At 39.1% G+C, this 15,282-nt stretch overlaps 1 protein-coding gene across 1 annotated transcript; it reads left to right on the top strand.

Moving 5' to 3' along the window:
* Positions 1-3,374: 3,374 nt before the first annotated feature.
* SOCS2 (suppressor of cytokine signaling 2) lies at positions 3,375-12,901 on the top strand. The gene is made up of 2 exons (XM_034402797.3): positions 3,375-6,693; positions 8,409-12,901. The coding sequence occupies exons 1-2, from the start codon at positions 6,561-6,563 to the stop codon at positions 8,864-8,866; spliced, it is 591 nt and encodes a 196-aa protein (XP_034258688.2). The 5' UTR covers positions 3,375-6,560; the 3' UTR covers positions 8,867-12,901.
* The last annotated feature ends 2,381 nt before the right edge of the window (positions 12,902-15,282 follow it).

Below are 15,282 nucleotides of genomic sequence, written 5' to 3'. Positions count from 1 at the left end.
ATTGACTTAATATGGCCAAGGTGTTGGCTGGTGACTGAGGCATTTTGACATACCGGTATTATCTGGGACTCCTTTTATTTCCTGATGTCCTCTGCCACTTGAGGGTTGGATTTTTGTCCTTCCTGGCTCGTGTATGTGGCCAAAAGGGAGATAACTACCTGGATCCAAGTGTCAACCCTGAAGTGATCATGGCTGAGGCCATCTTGGAGGCTTCACACATAAGGCTGCCACACAACAATGGGAGGGGGGCAATTGTTAGAGGGGGTTTGTAACCAAAACAATAAAACTTTTCTGTGGGAACCCAAGGACATTTCCACAGGTGGCTGGCCAGAGGAGGAGCAAAGTAACCAAGCAACCAGCCAGCTCCTGGATTGGACAGTGTGACCAGTGACTTGGGGGAAAGGGGAAAACTTTTACTTTTAATTAGGTGAAAGCCGCAGGAACTTTTAGAGTCGGCTTTCACCAGTTGTGCCAATATGATCTGTCCAATAAAACTGGTGTTTGAGGTACCTGCTTGCCTCGGAGTTCTAATTTCTATGCGTGTATTACTTGGAATGCTGATACCAAGAAGTAGTCAATACCTTACAGAACTGCAAAAGGGTACTGTCAGCACCTTAAAAGAGGGTGAGATGTGCCTCCTCCTTAGGTGGTCTTTGGACACAAAGCTATTAAATAACTACTGATCTGTTTCCAATATTCCCTTTTTAGAAATGATAGAGGTAGGGAACCAAGAATGAAGCACCCTAGAGGAAATGGATTTTATGAAGTATTTCCGTCATGTTTCAGGCTCAGATGGGACAGAGAGGCACTAGGCACTCTAAATTACCTTTGTCAGGATCTGGACTTCTCACTAGCCTTCAAGTATAAATCTGACCTAGACAGGGAGGAAGATCAGAGCTTTGAAGTTCTTGCTATATCTTATCCTCAGGCTATTGTCACTACCCATTTTGACTACCATAATGTGCTGTATTTAAGGACCACTCAAAAACTGCAAATAATCCAGCATGCAACAGCCTGTGTACTCGCTAATTTCTGGCATTGGGATTGGGAGCACATGATAGCTGTGCCCTGGCTTCCAGTAACTCAGGAGTTAAATGCTCCCGGTTAGGTCTGGTTCTCCCGAACTGGTAGTAAAAAAAAAGAAAAAAAAAGTTCCAACGATCAGCTGAGCAACGCACAATCATCGGAATTTTTTTTTTTTACTCTAGCCTTTTTTTACTACTGGTTCTTCAGAACTGGTAGTTAAAAAGTTTAAAAAGTAAAAAAAGAAGTTCCGAAGATTGCGCGTCGCTCAGCTAATCATTGGAACTTTTTTTTTTTTTTTTTTACTTTTTAGGCATTTTTTTACTACCGGTTCTCTGGAACCGGTAGTAAAAATGCTTTTAAAAAGTAAAAAAAAAGGCTCCGACAATCACAGCTGTGCCATGCGATCATCAGCTTTTTTTTTACCTTTTAAAAGTATTTTTAACAACCTATTTGCCCAAATAAGTTGTAAAAAAATGCTTTAAAAAAGTAAAAAAAAAGTTGGCCACACCCACCCAGTCACATTAACCTCCCACCACCAAGCCATGCCCACAGAACTGGTAGTAACAAATTTTACATTTCACCATTGCAGTAACTGTCCAGGTACAATTTAAAGTGCTGCTTTTAATCTATAAAGTCCTCTATGGTTTAGCACCAGGTTACTTTCAGAATCACATTCTCTAATTAGAATTGGCCCAATAAAAAGAATGGGGTGGGTGGGTGTAGAAATAACTTGTGTTCCCTTTTAGATGAGGGTGACTAAAGCCAGGAAGGGAGTGCTGCTTCTCAGTGGCATTTTTGGCTCTTTGAGGTTTTCCAGCTGAAATTAAGATTAGTTCCCACCATTATTCCTTCTGCAGTTTAAAACAGAACTGTTTTGTAGAGCATTTCTTACTGATACCATTTATTTTACAGTTTTTCCACTGTGTTTTATTTTAATTAGGACATTTTTATTTTATGTGTTTATAAAATCTGTGAATGAGAGCCTGTTTGCTGTAGTGATTAAGGCATCAAGCTACAAACCATGAACCTAGTTGCGCCTAAAACTTGATTTAGAGTTGCTTGCAATTGTGAGTATGTGCTATCACATACCTATGGTGTGAAGGGGTTCATGAATAGCTGCAGGATGCAGATGGATTGATGCACACATCTCCCAAATTCCAACTGCGAATTGTGCATACGGATTGATTCAACTTTGTTTTGTGCTTTGCTGTTTGAGCGACCCCCTAACTAGAACAAACATTCACAAACGTATAAATGCAACAGCTATGCAATTATCTCCAAATGACACATACAGTGACAAAGAAATCTAATCCAGGTTTTAGGCACAAAGCCAGGTGAATCACTATGGACCACTCACTTTCTCTCAGCTCTAGGAAGAAAGCAATGGCAAACCACTTCTGAAAACCTTGCAAAGAAAACTGAAGGAAGTTGTCCAGGCAGTCTCTGAAAATCAGGCACAACTTGAAAGTTATCTTTCAAGCATTTGAAGTCATTAACTGGACTGCAACTGGATGTAAGCGTAATAAATAATAAACATCTGCAACAGCTAGCTGAAAATATTTATTTCAACAAAGTCAAAGAAAGGATTCTAAGAAATCTTCCGGGTGCGATTCAAGGTGTTGGTTACCACCTTTAAAGCGCTCCATGGCATAGGACCCGGGTACCTCCGAGACCGTCTTCTGCCACCAATAGCCTCCCACCGACCAGTTCGTTCCCACAGAGAGGGCCTCCTCAGGGTGCCATCAGCCAAGTTATGTCGGCTGGCGACGCCCAGGGGGAGGGCCTTCTCTGTGGGAGCCCCAGCCCTGTGGAATGAACTGCCCCCGGAAATTCCTAAGATCTCCGACCTCCGGGTGTTTCGCTGCGCATTGAAGACCCTGTTGTTCCGCCAGGCCGGACTATCAACACAATAGTTTTAAATTGGGGTATTTAAATTTATTGGGGTTTTAAATTTGAGCCACTTATTTAATTATTTTAAATTTTATATCATTGTTTTGTCTGTGTTTTTAAATAGGCTGTACACCGCCCTGAGTCCTTCGGGAGAAGGGCGGTATAGAAATAAAATTATTATTATTATTATTATTATTATTAAATAAATATGTAAGAGCAAACATAAACCTGCATCCTAAATATTTACTAAGATGTTCACATGTACAAATATTCAATAAGGACAATTTAATCTTACCAAATATTACTAATTTTTTCAGCCTAAAGCAGAAGGAATAATTAAAAGTGAAACAATTTCACACCAGAGAGTTTAAATACAATCACTTCTAACAGGCATATAGAAATTAAAATTCAGAACCAATTCTCAGAATAGTTCAAAGAATTACTGGGAAATATTTTAAAAGTACAGTTTATTTATTTAGAAAATATGCAGCTTGCCCTCTTAGTAACCATTCTTACATCAAAGTTAAAAATAAAATATAAATATAATTGAAAACATTAGTAAAATTATTGAAAACAAAAAGATAAATATAGCAACCAGTAAAACCAAATGTTTACCACAAAAAAGTGTATCTAAATAAACAAGTATTTGATGTTCATTTAAAAGAGCCACAGACCCGGATCTGGTAAGCCTCAATTGGCAATTGCCTCCAAGAACCATGAATTCATGACAACCACACAACTGTTGATGTGTGCCAGATCATAAAAACTAGTATGTTTACACAAAGTGAGATTCCTGTAAGTATCTGCAGTGCAACTTATAAAGGTCCTTAAATGTTCAATACTAATCATACCCTATAATCAGCCCTACTGAAGATTGTGATTTTTCTTTAAACAAGGCAGAGAATTACTGTATAAAAATAAGAACTTTGAATTTTTGCCCCCAAACAAAATGTTATATAGTGCAATTTCCATATGATTAGCGGTACATGCTTCTTACAGGTCTAAATCCAAAAATCATACTAATGCTAATTAAAGCCATTATGGACATCAGTTTGTTACCGTAGTCTAAGATAAAAAGATTAATGTATAATAATGAGCTAAAATAAGTTATGTGTAAATGTATAGATATGCCCTAGCCCTGGTATTGCCAATATGAAATCAGTGTGCTTATGTCAGTGTAGTCACCAGGCTTCTCTGCCCCATCAGATTTTTTTTATATTTAGAAAAAAAACTTCATTTTTTAAAAAGAATTGTCTTTTTAAACATGCCTCTGGTTCTAAATGGCAACAAAAGCATTCTTAGAAAATGATGGCTCAGTGAAAGCATATCCAACTACTAACAAAAAAACCAAACTTTCAGGTGCTGTGTTTCCAACCATTTCAGTTTAGCCTATTACACAAACTAACTCATGTGGTCAATTTATTTTTCAGTATGTCATACAAACCCATAACTGAATGAACCATTATCCGATTAACCATGGCTAAGAGTATTCTGTAAATACTCTTTTCCTATGTTTAGAGTAGAGGATCGTTATTGTTTCCTATAATGCCCTTAAATCATTTTCAGAACAAAATAGTTTTGGTCAAAAATATTAGTCAACATAACATTAATCAATCTTGGTCATCATCACCTAAGCCTATTGTTTTGAATTATATAGTTGATCCATTGTGTTTATGAGGATTTACTTGTATCGAGTAATCTAACACATAGGAGGCATTTAAAATGCTGCCCATTTCAATCCCTAAGCATAATAATATGCATTAACCCCATTCCTTCTCCTGTGGTCAAGAATACCCAGGATCTCCAGTCAGCATCACATTCAAATCCTGAAAAAGCCCATTGCACAGTTACACCTCAGCCTAAATGTGGGATTACTGGAAACATTCATGGACACGTTAAATTTTCGGTTCAACCAACCTTCAAGGCTATTTCAGGCCTAATGTTTTGCTTAGAAGCAATGCTTGGCCACATGCTAATTGTAGGTGGTTCGGAAGCGGCTGAGGATGTAGGCAGTAAACCGCTCCCAGGGACTGACGGTAGGGCAGCAAGAGCCTGGTCCGCCCTTCGCGGAGAGGTCCCCTTGCCCTTCTTGTGCCCACCCCAGAAGCGGCACACGCCCTTCTCACGTTCTCTATCCCGGAGGAATAAACTTCACAGATCCCGAGCGAGCCTTCCTCAGCAGCCCCGTAAAGCAGCAAGAGCCGTCCGTGCACCTAGCAGCGTCGCTCCGTAAAGAAGCTCGGCGGAGGCTGTTTTCCATGTTTTCCGGCGACGAAGACGCCCGGCTAGGACGGCAGACGCTTGTTTGTGCCCACGGCGCGGCTCCCCCGCCCCCCCCCACCGCACCCGGCAAAGAAAGAGGTGGGGAGTGGGGGGGGGAAGGCAGCGAGGAAGGGAAGGAAGGAGCGGCTGCAACACGGCAGCTCCATTTCAAGCGGAGGCGCGGGAGCCGGCGGTCACGTGACGCGATTCCTGGAAAGTTCTTGGAAAGCGGCCTTTGCATTTTTAATCGTTCCGCGAGTAAAAACGCAAAGCAAAATAAAAAAAACGGCCGGACACCGGGCGAGGCTGCCTCGAGACCGCTTGCAATGTGTCCGGCGGTGGGGGGGGGGGGCAAGGGGGTATAAAGGAGGGGGGGCGCTCCACATTACTGTAAGCACGAGAAACCTGCCTCTTTCTCCCCCTCCCACCCCCGCACCGAGCAGTAGCTCGCTCAGCCTATCTTGAAATGGCACCGAAGGAAAGACGGGGGCAACGCTCGCCTCGCCATTACTAATCCCAGTCATGACATGCAACCACGTCACCCCACTTTTCTGAGTTGTTTCGGTATCGGCGCGCACCAGGCAGCAAATCTCGCCCGCCGGCCGCGGCTCCTTGCTCCTGTTTACTTGGCGTCCACGCGTCACATGAATATTTCCTGCCCCGGGTTGTAGGAGAAGCTCTTGCAGAGCATAACCTGAGCTGGCCGGCCCGGCGGACACTTGCCCGGCCTCTCGCAGCTGATGCCGCTGGGGTCTTTCTCTTTTTCTCTCTCCTTTGGAAACAAAAGCAGGGCTGGTCGCCGTGGCGAGCCTCCCAACGGCCTCTCCGTTTAAAAAGCGCCGCGCTAAAGAGACCAGCATCCCGCCCTTCTGGGTTTTTGTCGCGTTTGCTGGCGAGGCCGAAGGTAAGAGTTTGGCTGAGTGCACACGACTCTTCGCCCCGGGGCTGCCCACCGATTATTTCCTAGACAGCAGCCAGACTCTGTGTGCAAAGGAAAGGAGGAGAAAGGCGTGCACCTTGGAAGCAGCCGATAAGCCATCCTCGAAATCCCCGGCCAGGTGGCGGCTGGGTGAGGCGCTTTCCCGGCGGGTGCCATTGCCCCTCGTGTGCAATGGGGAAGTCAGGATAATAGGAAGGAGGCAGAGAAAAGCGGACGCCCCTCGCCCACCCCAGCAACAAACGGATCGCCTTTCCGAGGGATGCTCCGTAAGTGAAGATTCGGAGCGGCGGATTTCGACGGACCTCTCGCCGGGCCCTGGTTCTCCTGCAGAGGTGCAGGTCCCTGCGGGCGGCGGTCAGATGGGCTGGGGCAGCCGCCGGGAGCTCTGGTAAGGGCCCGGCGCTCCTTGCTTTCCTCCTCACGCCGTGGTCTCTGCCCCCAAATGACCCTGCGCTCGGCCGAATCCTCGGATGGCACCGACAGGGCTGGGCCCCAGTGGGAAGCTGGAGGGGCTTCGGCGGAACCTGCTGAAAGGGAGCGTCTGGACTCTGCCATGAGGGAGTTGAGATGCGCGGGTAAGGCAAGCGTGGGGAACGGTTAACGGGGGAGTGGGCACCCGGGGTTAGATTGAGCCGTGGGGGGATAACTTGTCCCACTCCCTGCATTCAGGGTTCGTAGGAACTGGAGAGATTCTGTTGTGTAGCATCCCCAGCGCTGATAGGGTTGTGAGGTAAAAAAAAGACTCCCGCCATTAAGCCCTTGAGATGTGGAGCCCCAAAAACCGGCGCCCAGCAGAATCCATAAGTGGAGGACAAGGCTGCAGACACGACTCGAAAGGATCACGCTTCGAAAGTGGAAAGATGACGGGTCGAACCCAAAGTATTCCGCAAACCTAATGTGTTTACCTCCGTGGGAACCTCTGCAGGGTTAGCTAGGTACTTTTCTACAGGTTGTTCCACGATGCAAGTTTTAAGTCCCTCGTTCCTTTCTTGCGTTTGGAAACTGCGGAGGCTTTTCAACTTTTCTGTAATGGTCATTCCGAGTTAAAGTAATTCTCGGGAAGCAGGCAGAGAATCCTCTCTGATGGAATACAATAATAGCTTAAGATTTTGGGAATAAGAAGGAAGAAACAAGTCCTGCTGTTTCTCAGACCTGTATGTTGGAGCACTGTGCTGCAACTTCAGTTCATCTTGGATTTCCACATTTCAGATTAGCCAACACAATTAGGTGTTCATTATCAGATACATTGTATAATCCTGAACTTGTTCTCCCACTAGTAGTAGCACCTCAGAATTAAGAGACTAGTAAAATGCTGGGCAGAACTAAGAGTAAATCTAGAGTTACATAAGACTTATAGGAAAACATCTCTGTGTTAATAAAAACAGGTCAATTTGTTTTGAATAGTGAGCACAAATTTTAATAAGAATTCTTTGTAAAATCTTTTTGCTGAATTCACCCTAGACTTTTTATTATTTTAATTTTTATATTACACTTTTTAAAAGAGATGTCACTATTTCACTACAGTTTTCCTATTTGGTCTTGTGTTTAGTTCTGAGAATAAATTGGATACACTGCAAAAGTTATTATTTTTAGCTATTACTACTGTGTTATAGACAGCAAAAAAATGATTTCAATCCTGCCAGGAGATCCTAGTTGTATTTTAATGCATGTAGGGACAACCATCTTTGACAGGCTACTTCAGTTATTACATTAAAGGTTTTTTCTCTCTTATTTTTTAGAGTTAAAAGAAAGTGTTGATTTTAGGTTCTTTGGGATCTAAAATTTGCCTTCTAATATTTCACATATCTGCACTGTATTTGATGACTGCAATGTTATAGGATTGGGTTTGTTTGTTTGTTTAGCAGAGCTGTTAATAAAAATCTGTTGAAAAATGGGCAATCTTAAATCCTGTTGATACTGTATTCGTACTACACTTTTGCAATACAACTCTAAGTATGTTGGTTCAGAAATCAACCCTATGAAGTGTAATGGTATTTATTCTTAAATAAATATGTCAGATTCTGTTTGCAAGGTATCTTTTCCGGCTTGTGGGGCTCGTATTCATGTTTCACAAAGCAGAAAGTAAAAATGAGAAACTGCATTAGTTATTCAAGGACACCTAGGAAGTAGTATTAGAATATTAACAGATTTGAATCATTGGGGTTTCATGCATTGATTATGTTGATTTTTTATCAAAATTCTCCTGTGCAGATAGTCCTTTGTTTCCAGTGGTATTCTGTCTAAAACTATGCTAAAGATTCTTATCTAATTTTGCTTTCTCTTCTATTAGGATGGTATTGGGGAAACATGAATGTTGCAGAAGCAAAGGAAAGATTACAAGATACATCTGAAGGGACTTTCTTGGTCAGAGACAGCTCTCACTCAGAGTATTTACTTACCATTTCAGTTAAAACCTCTGTAGGTCCTACCAACTTACGAATAGAATTTCAAGGTGGTAAATTCCGTCTGGATTCTGTTATCTGCATCCGATCAAGGCTCCAGCAATTTGACAGTGTGGTTCATCTAATTGAATATTATGTCCTTATGTGCAAGGACAGAAGAATGGTCTCTGAAATACCTTCCAATGGAACAGTCCATCTTTATTTGAATAAACCTCTCTATCATTCAACACTGTCTCTACAGCATCAGTGTAGAGTAGCAATAAACAGATACACAAGTAAAATCCAGGAACTTCCATTACCAACAAGATTGAAGGAATTCTTAAAGGAATATCGATATCGGGTATAAGCATATACTCAGCCTCATTTTAAGAAAACAGGTCCTGAATACAATTTGTGAGAAATCAAAATCTTCAGCTGTGTGAATGTATTGTGTGGGTCACTGTGAAAATGGTATGTTATTGTGTATGTTTGTAGATTTTAGTAGAGGACTTGGATTTAGCTTTCCACTGTTAAAACTTTGGTGCTCAGTAAGCTCCCTGATGCTATTAGAATTACAAGCTGAAGGGAAATGTGTTTCAGTGGGAACAAGTGCCTACAAGAGAATGGTTCACTGCTCTTTGATACCTATGCACTCACTTTGTTCTTAAAATAAATGAGGCAGTTCTATAAGGTTCTCTTACAGAAAGCCATCTTATAAAATATTACTACATCCCAATCCAAATGATGCAGCTGCCCTTCAAAATAACTTCTGAATAATGTGGACCAGTCAGTGATACCATGGGTACCTTAAAATAATCTATGGTCCTCCTTCTGAGAGCATATTGCATTCATTAGTATTTTGAAAGATTAAGAAATATTTGCCAATTCCCAGTGACCATTTACAGTTGAATGCTCCCCTCATATCAGAAGGGCTAAGGGGAGGATAGGCATCTGGATTTCAGCAGCAAATGACTAACAACTCTGCAATTAGGTCACTAAACTTTTTATGAAGTTACAAAGGGAACATACATTTTCGGCAATAAATTTCCAGCTAGCATAAAAGACTGGCTGGTGAGATTCACTGTCTAAGATTAGATCAGTCTAATGCTCCTGATTATGTATTTTGCACATTCTTAATTATAATTTACATATTAATAAATAGCAAGCTTTTATTTCCTAATATTATAGCACTCGAGTGTTTTCTTATTAAAAACTTATCTAGCAGTTCTTCCTGATTATGAATACATGAAACTTTTTTTTAGGAGGAGGGGTGCCTTCAAGTCCATGTGACTCTTTGCAACTACCTAGTCAAGTCCTGAAGTTTTCTTGGCAAAGTTTTTGGGAAATGGTTTGCCATTGCCTTCTTTTTAAGGCTGAGCGAAAAAGAGAGAGAGACTGACCGAAGATCACCAGTTGGCTTCTTGCCTAAGATGGAACTAGAACTGATTTCTAGCCTGATGCCTTAACCACTACATCATCTGGTGCTCTTAGAAAAGCTATAGAGTAAATTTATCCATTTTTATTCAGAATGTAAGTTTAGCATTATAGCAAAGTTCTATTTGAACAGTCAAAATGGGATTAAATTTCTAGGTAAAATATAAGGCATTCAAACACATATGAAATCTGAACTCTCTGGGGAGCTACAACAGTCTCATTCATACACTTAGCTCCCAAAGCTACACAAGCCCCACCCAAGCCTTCAGTATAGACTCTACAAAGCCTCCCGAAATGGTAACCATGGGAGTAACCATGTCAGGCCAGAAAAATGGAGGAGGGGGGGGTTGAGATGGGTGGAATCAATCATTCCTAATTTAAGGCAAGGTAATCTTATTCCAAAGTAGGACTGAAAAAGCAAAGGTAATATTATTCCTCTTCTAGGGACTCAGTGAATATAGTACATTGGGGAAATGTACCACTATTTGTGTTAGTACAGACTTTTTCTAGATCTGTAACACCAGTAACAGGCCTACCTTGAATGAAGTTTTATAAATACTTAGACTGCAGTCTTGCAGTTGTTTCCATCCAAAACAATAGCAAATATGACTAACTTCTACAATGTAGAATTTTATTAGTGTTCTTATTTCCTTGAAATGAAAGTAATTTTGCCTTTTAAAAAAACTATTCAAGCCTGTAACTGTCTGATTTCAGACTGTACTCAGTAAATCAAATTGTAGTGCCCTTATGCTCATAATGAGTTTCTGTGTTCAAATGGAGTTTTCAGAATTATACAAGCAATATTTGTCTATGCCATTTCCAGAAGAGAAAAATTATGGCACCAAATGTATTCATACTGACATTTTAGCAGTTAAGTTTGATAAATTTAGTGATAGCTAATAAGTAGCTCTAAAATTCTTCTAGGACATATTGCTTCAACACTTTTTTAATACTGTTCAAACTAATAGCCTCAACTACATTTTATGCTTAATCCCATATAATTACGCATCGTGCAAAAAAGGACTTCATTTATTCTGTCCTGAAGGACTTGAATTTTAATAATATGGCTAAGGAAGAAAAATATCCACTTTCTTTACTTTTTAAATACTACTACATAAGTTCTCAACAGTTGGTGGATGCAATCATAGAAACTTTTTGAAGTTTACTTTTAAAGTTGGTCTTTATTCTGTTTATTCAAATAAGGGGGGAAATCCATCTAGGGATGCAAAGAGCCAGGTGCACATTAGGAGCTAAATTTAGGCAGAGATACACTGATATTCATGTCTAGAAACTGAGGCCATGCTCACATGATTACTTGCAAAACTATCTTGTGTACATTTGTTGCTGTGGGAACAAGAAGAAATGGAGGTATACAACATTATTGATGAAATGTTTCTTTTACATCCACTTTATTCTCATTGCTGTTTTGTATATTCAGAATAAATATGCTAAAATTATTCCACATGTTGCTGCACATTATATTTTCCTTGTAAGTGGCTGAGGTTGGAGGATTAAGATGTCATTACAATGAATGGGACCAATTTTTCACCACTTTTTCTCACAAAGACTTAAAGAATCCAAATAAAATAAATTAGTCCATTTTGAGAGTGAGAGAGAGGCAGAAGTTGAGAGATAAAATAAGCCTCTATAGCACATGTCATCTCTGGACCACCCATCAAACATTTTGATTTGGTTCAGTGAACTGCAGTGGAATTCTGGGAACAGCAAATGGGATTCTGGCATATTGCAAGTGGCCTCAGATTGTCCATTGATATAGCAATGTATATTTCATTATTGCAAAGTCTCCTGTTCCTAATCTTTTGAACTGCATGTTGAATTAGAAGTAGAAGAATATATCACCTCATATTCTTCCTTGATTTCTACAATGCTAGGATGAAATATTTTCTAGTCTTATTTTTGTAGTAGTGACTCAAAGGTACTGTAATAACTCCAGCACATGGGGCTGACTATCATGCCATGCTAATCAAGTGATTGCTTTTGGTGTACTATAATGTGTAGCCCTGCTCAATATGTAGATTAGACTGTTATGTCTGATTAAATAGTGTTTTAAAATATTTGTATTTGTATGAATTAAGATTATTTCCATATTAGCTTGGTGTCGTACTAGCTTATGTTGAAAACTAATTTTATTTTGCTACCATTGAGAGAGTCTGTTGAAAGGTGTTGGATAAGTTAGATGTCTTTCTAAGGAGACAATGGGCTTCATTTTATTGTCACCTTTGGCCTGAAATTATGAATGGAAGTCAATTGCAATTTAAACTTAGCTCTAAGAGAATATGTAGTGTGCATAGTTTTTGCAAATTACGCACCAACAAATTCAGTTTATGTTATAATCTAAAAAATACAGGAACTCAGAAAACATGCTTAATACTGTAATTCTTTCATCAAATCAGAAGCATCTGAAACATTAAAGATGATCACCATTCAATATTTGGTATTCCCAATAGTTAAACTATCTTTTGATAATAGATTAGTTACAGTAGAACTTTTCCTCCAACTTGAGGGAACAACTCTAAACATGTACAGATGAAGCAAATATAATTCAGTGTCATAAAATATATTCCCATACAATGTATATAAAATCAATCTATAAATGCCTTCATGTATTACACTAAAATATGATTTTGTTTAATTATGGTTATTATGATTAAAAAAATATAATTTACCTTGTGACTCTGTGATATTGAATTCAGTCTATATTAGTTAAATTCTATTAAAGATATTCAGTAAATATCCATTATTATTATTTATTCTGTAACTACATTAAAAGTGTCCTGAAAATTATTATATTTCAGTGCAGGAAGCAATATATCTTATTGTTCAATCAATTTTTACATATTTCAGGTTATGCATAAATATTATTATTTCAATTGCTGTACTTCTTGTGATAAATGGTTTTAGCCTGATCTGTTATATAAAGTACCATATTAAAACACTTTGATACAAAGTTGAGAGATATAATTTATTCTTAGTAATTTAGCAATGAAAAAGCAGTTTGCTACCAAGTCTAATTTTGGTTCTTTCTTCTCTAGAGAATAAAAATGTACTCTTACTCATTTTATTGTAACCAAAACGTACATTAAGTACTTTCATATTGGTAGACCCTAAAGTTCTTTTCAGATGCATACATCTTAATTTATTTAAGAAATATATAAGGCCAGAAATGTACATGTTTTGAAATATAGCTATACTGTATATGGTTTTTAATTACAGATTACTTATGCTGACATTTACATAATACATATTTCTACTCTGTATGTATGATTATTTATTTAAAATATTTATATAGTCTCACCTATCTAACATTGAACTGTGTGCAGCTTTTCTGTATTTTATATGGAAAACTGCATCTAAAGAGACAGATTTCAGTAGTACTTCTATCTACAAGAGTTGTTTTCACTAAAGTAAAGTAATAAAATGCAGTCCAGGTGGCAGCAAATGTATCAGTATTCAACAGAAGATAAGCATACTCAGGGAATGTAGCACACGACTTTTGACACAGGCAAACCCTCTCTGAGTTAATATAGGAAATGGCATTTGGTCATACTATGAGCCCTGCTGTTTGTTAAATGCCAGTTTCAAAAGTCCTCTTAGTATCTCACTGCTTCTATTGAGACATTCAGCTGAGGTTTGAAGTGTCGCATTTAAGTGAGATTGAAAATGGCTTTGTGTTGTACAACATTGCCATGAAATCTGTATGTCTCTTATGACTACTCTGCTTTTAGTTCATTGCTTTAGGAGGTTTGTTTCTAAAAAGAATGGGAGAGAGGTACAACCCTAACATTTAGCCAAACATGACTAATTCCCCTTCACTTCCCATCCCAAGAAAACCAAGCAGGGTCATCATTCATTAATTTGTGGACAGAAGCTATCAAAAATTCCCAGGGCTGTAGGCTATACAATTTTTAAAAGGTGGCAATGTTAAAAGGTGATGATAAATCACTTCCATATTGCTGCCAAGAAAACAGCATGGGCATGTAGGGACTGGGAGATGGGTTTAGTCTGAGGAAATCTTATGGAGAACAAAGTATTTTGTATCTATGAGCTTTACATTGATTAGAAAAAAATAGACTCCTGATTTTATACTACCAGTTGGATCAGATTTAGCTGTCGTTGAGAGCAAGCAGTAGCTGCACATGTTCATTTACATTAAAAAAGGGCTTTTAGCCAATTTGGTAGAATTATCACAAGATAGGCTGACTATTTGAAGTTCTTCAGTATTTTCTTTCCTCTTGTAATTGGGGCGGTGGTTAGAATATTTTTAGAGCACAGTCTTAATATTTATTTGAAAATAAATCCCTGAAGCTTGTGTCAACCTTACCAGCAAAATTCATCCATTGTCGAAGCTATCATATCTTTTGGCTTAGTGTGTTGGAATAGCCACCAACCATTGTAGTGCATTCATCAAATTATAGTCAAATGTGCAATGCACATGTGTAGCCATTATATAATAACTTTTAATAATATTCAAAATAATCACTGAAAGATTAGATTTGGGTATGTCTGCTAATGCTGTACTTTAAAGAACTATTTAACCAAAATAAACTACAAAACTATTAACTCCTTACTGTACGGGGCTCTCCATATACAATCTTTGCACCCCTCTCCGCCTTGTGGAAAGGTGCAATGTACTTTGTCTCCCCAGCAGTGCAAAAGGAATTGCTACAGAGACATTTCTGCAGCAATAACCCTTCAGATTTGGAAGGGGTTCCCCTTAAGTAGAATTCTCACCTTACTACACTCCTTTGTTTCTTGTCTTCTCCCTTTTCTGCTGATATTCAGACTTTTTGACATCCTGATATCATCTCCCATTTATTTTAAAATGAGCAAGGAGAAAACTTTCAAGCCACCTACTTAGTGAATCAACACTATTACAGCATTCTTTAAGGGATTATTTGCAAACAGATCATTATTTTTCAAATAGGAAGTTTAACTGTACAGTGAAGTATTGTTGATTCTTAACATACTGAACTGTTCAGTTCTGTACAAGGCTGCCTTTGAAGATCACTGGGAAACTACAGCTGGTACAGAATGTGCAGGGAAGCTGCTGGGGGGTATTTATATTATTTACAGAATTTCCCAATCAATTAAAACAAACAAACAAACAAACAAACAAAAACAGTAAGAGCTAATTAGAACCCAGAGCATGTGCTGCTTTTATTGCCTTAGAAAATAAAAGATGGGAGGGGATCAAATATATCTATTGTGGAAGCATGTTCCAAATCATAGAGCCTACTAGACAGGAAGCCTGGTATCTCATACATATTCCAGTATTCTTTGTGGGAGGGAGGGATACTTAATAGACTATCTTAACATGTTCAGAGCAGA

This window comes from Pantherophis guttatus, chromosome 7 (assembly GCF_059756535.1).
Source record: "Pantherophis guttatus breed Tessera chromosome 7, ASM5975653v1, whole genome shotgun sequence".
Taxonomy (NCBI): domain Eukaryota; kingdom Metazoa; phylum Chordata; class Lepidosauria; order Squamata; family Colubridae; genus Pantherophis; species Pantherophis guttatus.
Note: the sequence above shows the minus strand (reverse complement) of the source record. Positions and strands in the feature narration are given on the sequence as shown.

Excerpts from the sequence above, each read along its gene's own strand:
- SOCS2 (XM_034402797.3), top strand. The coding sequence starts at position 6,561 with ATGACCCTGCGCTCGGCCGAATCCTCGGATGGCACCGACAGGGCTGGG. Across the intron at positions 6,694-8,408 it reads GAGGGAGTTGAGATGCGCGG|GATGGTATTGGGGAAACATG; the intron begins GTAAGGCAAGCG and ends CTCTTCTATTAG.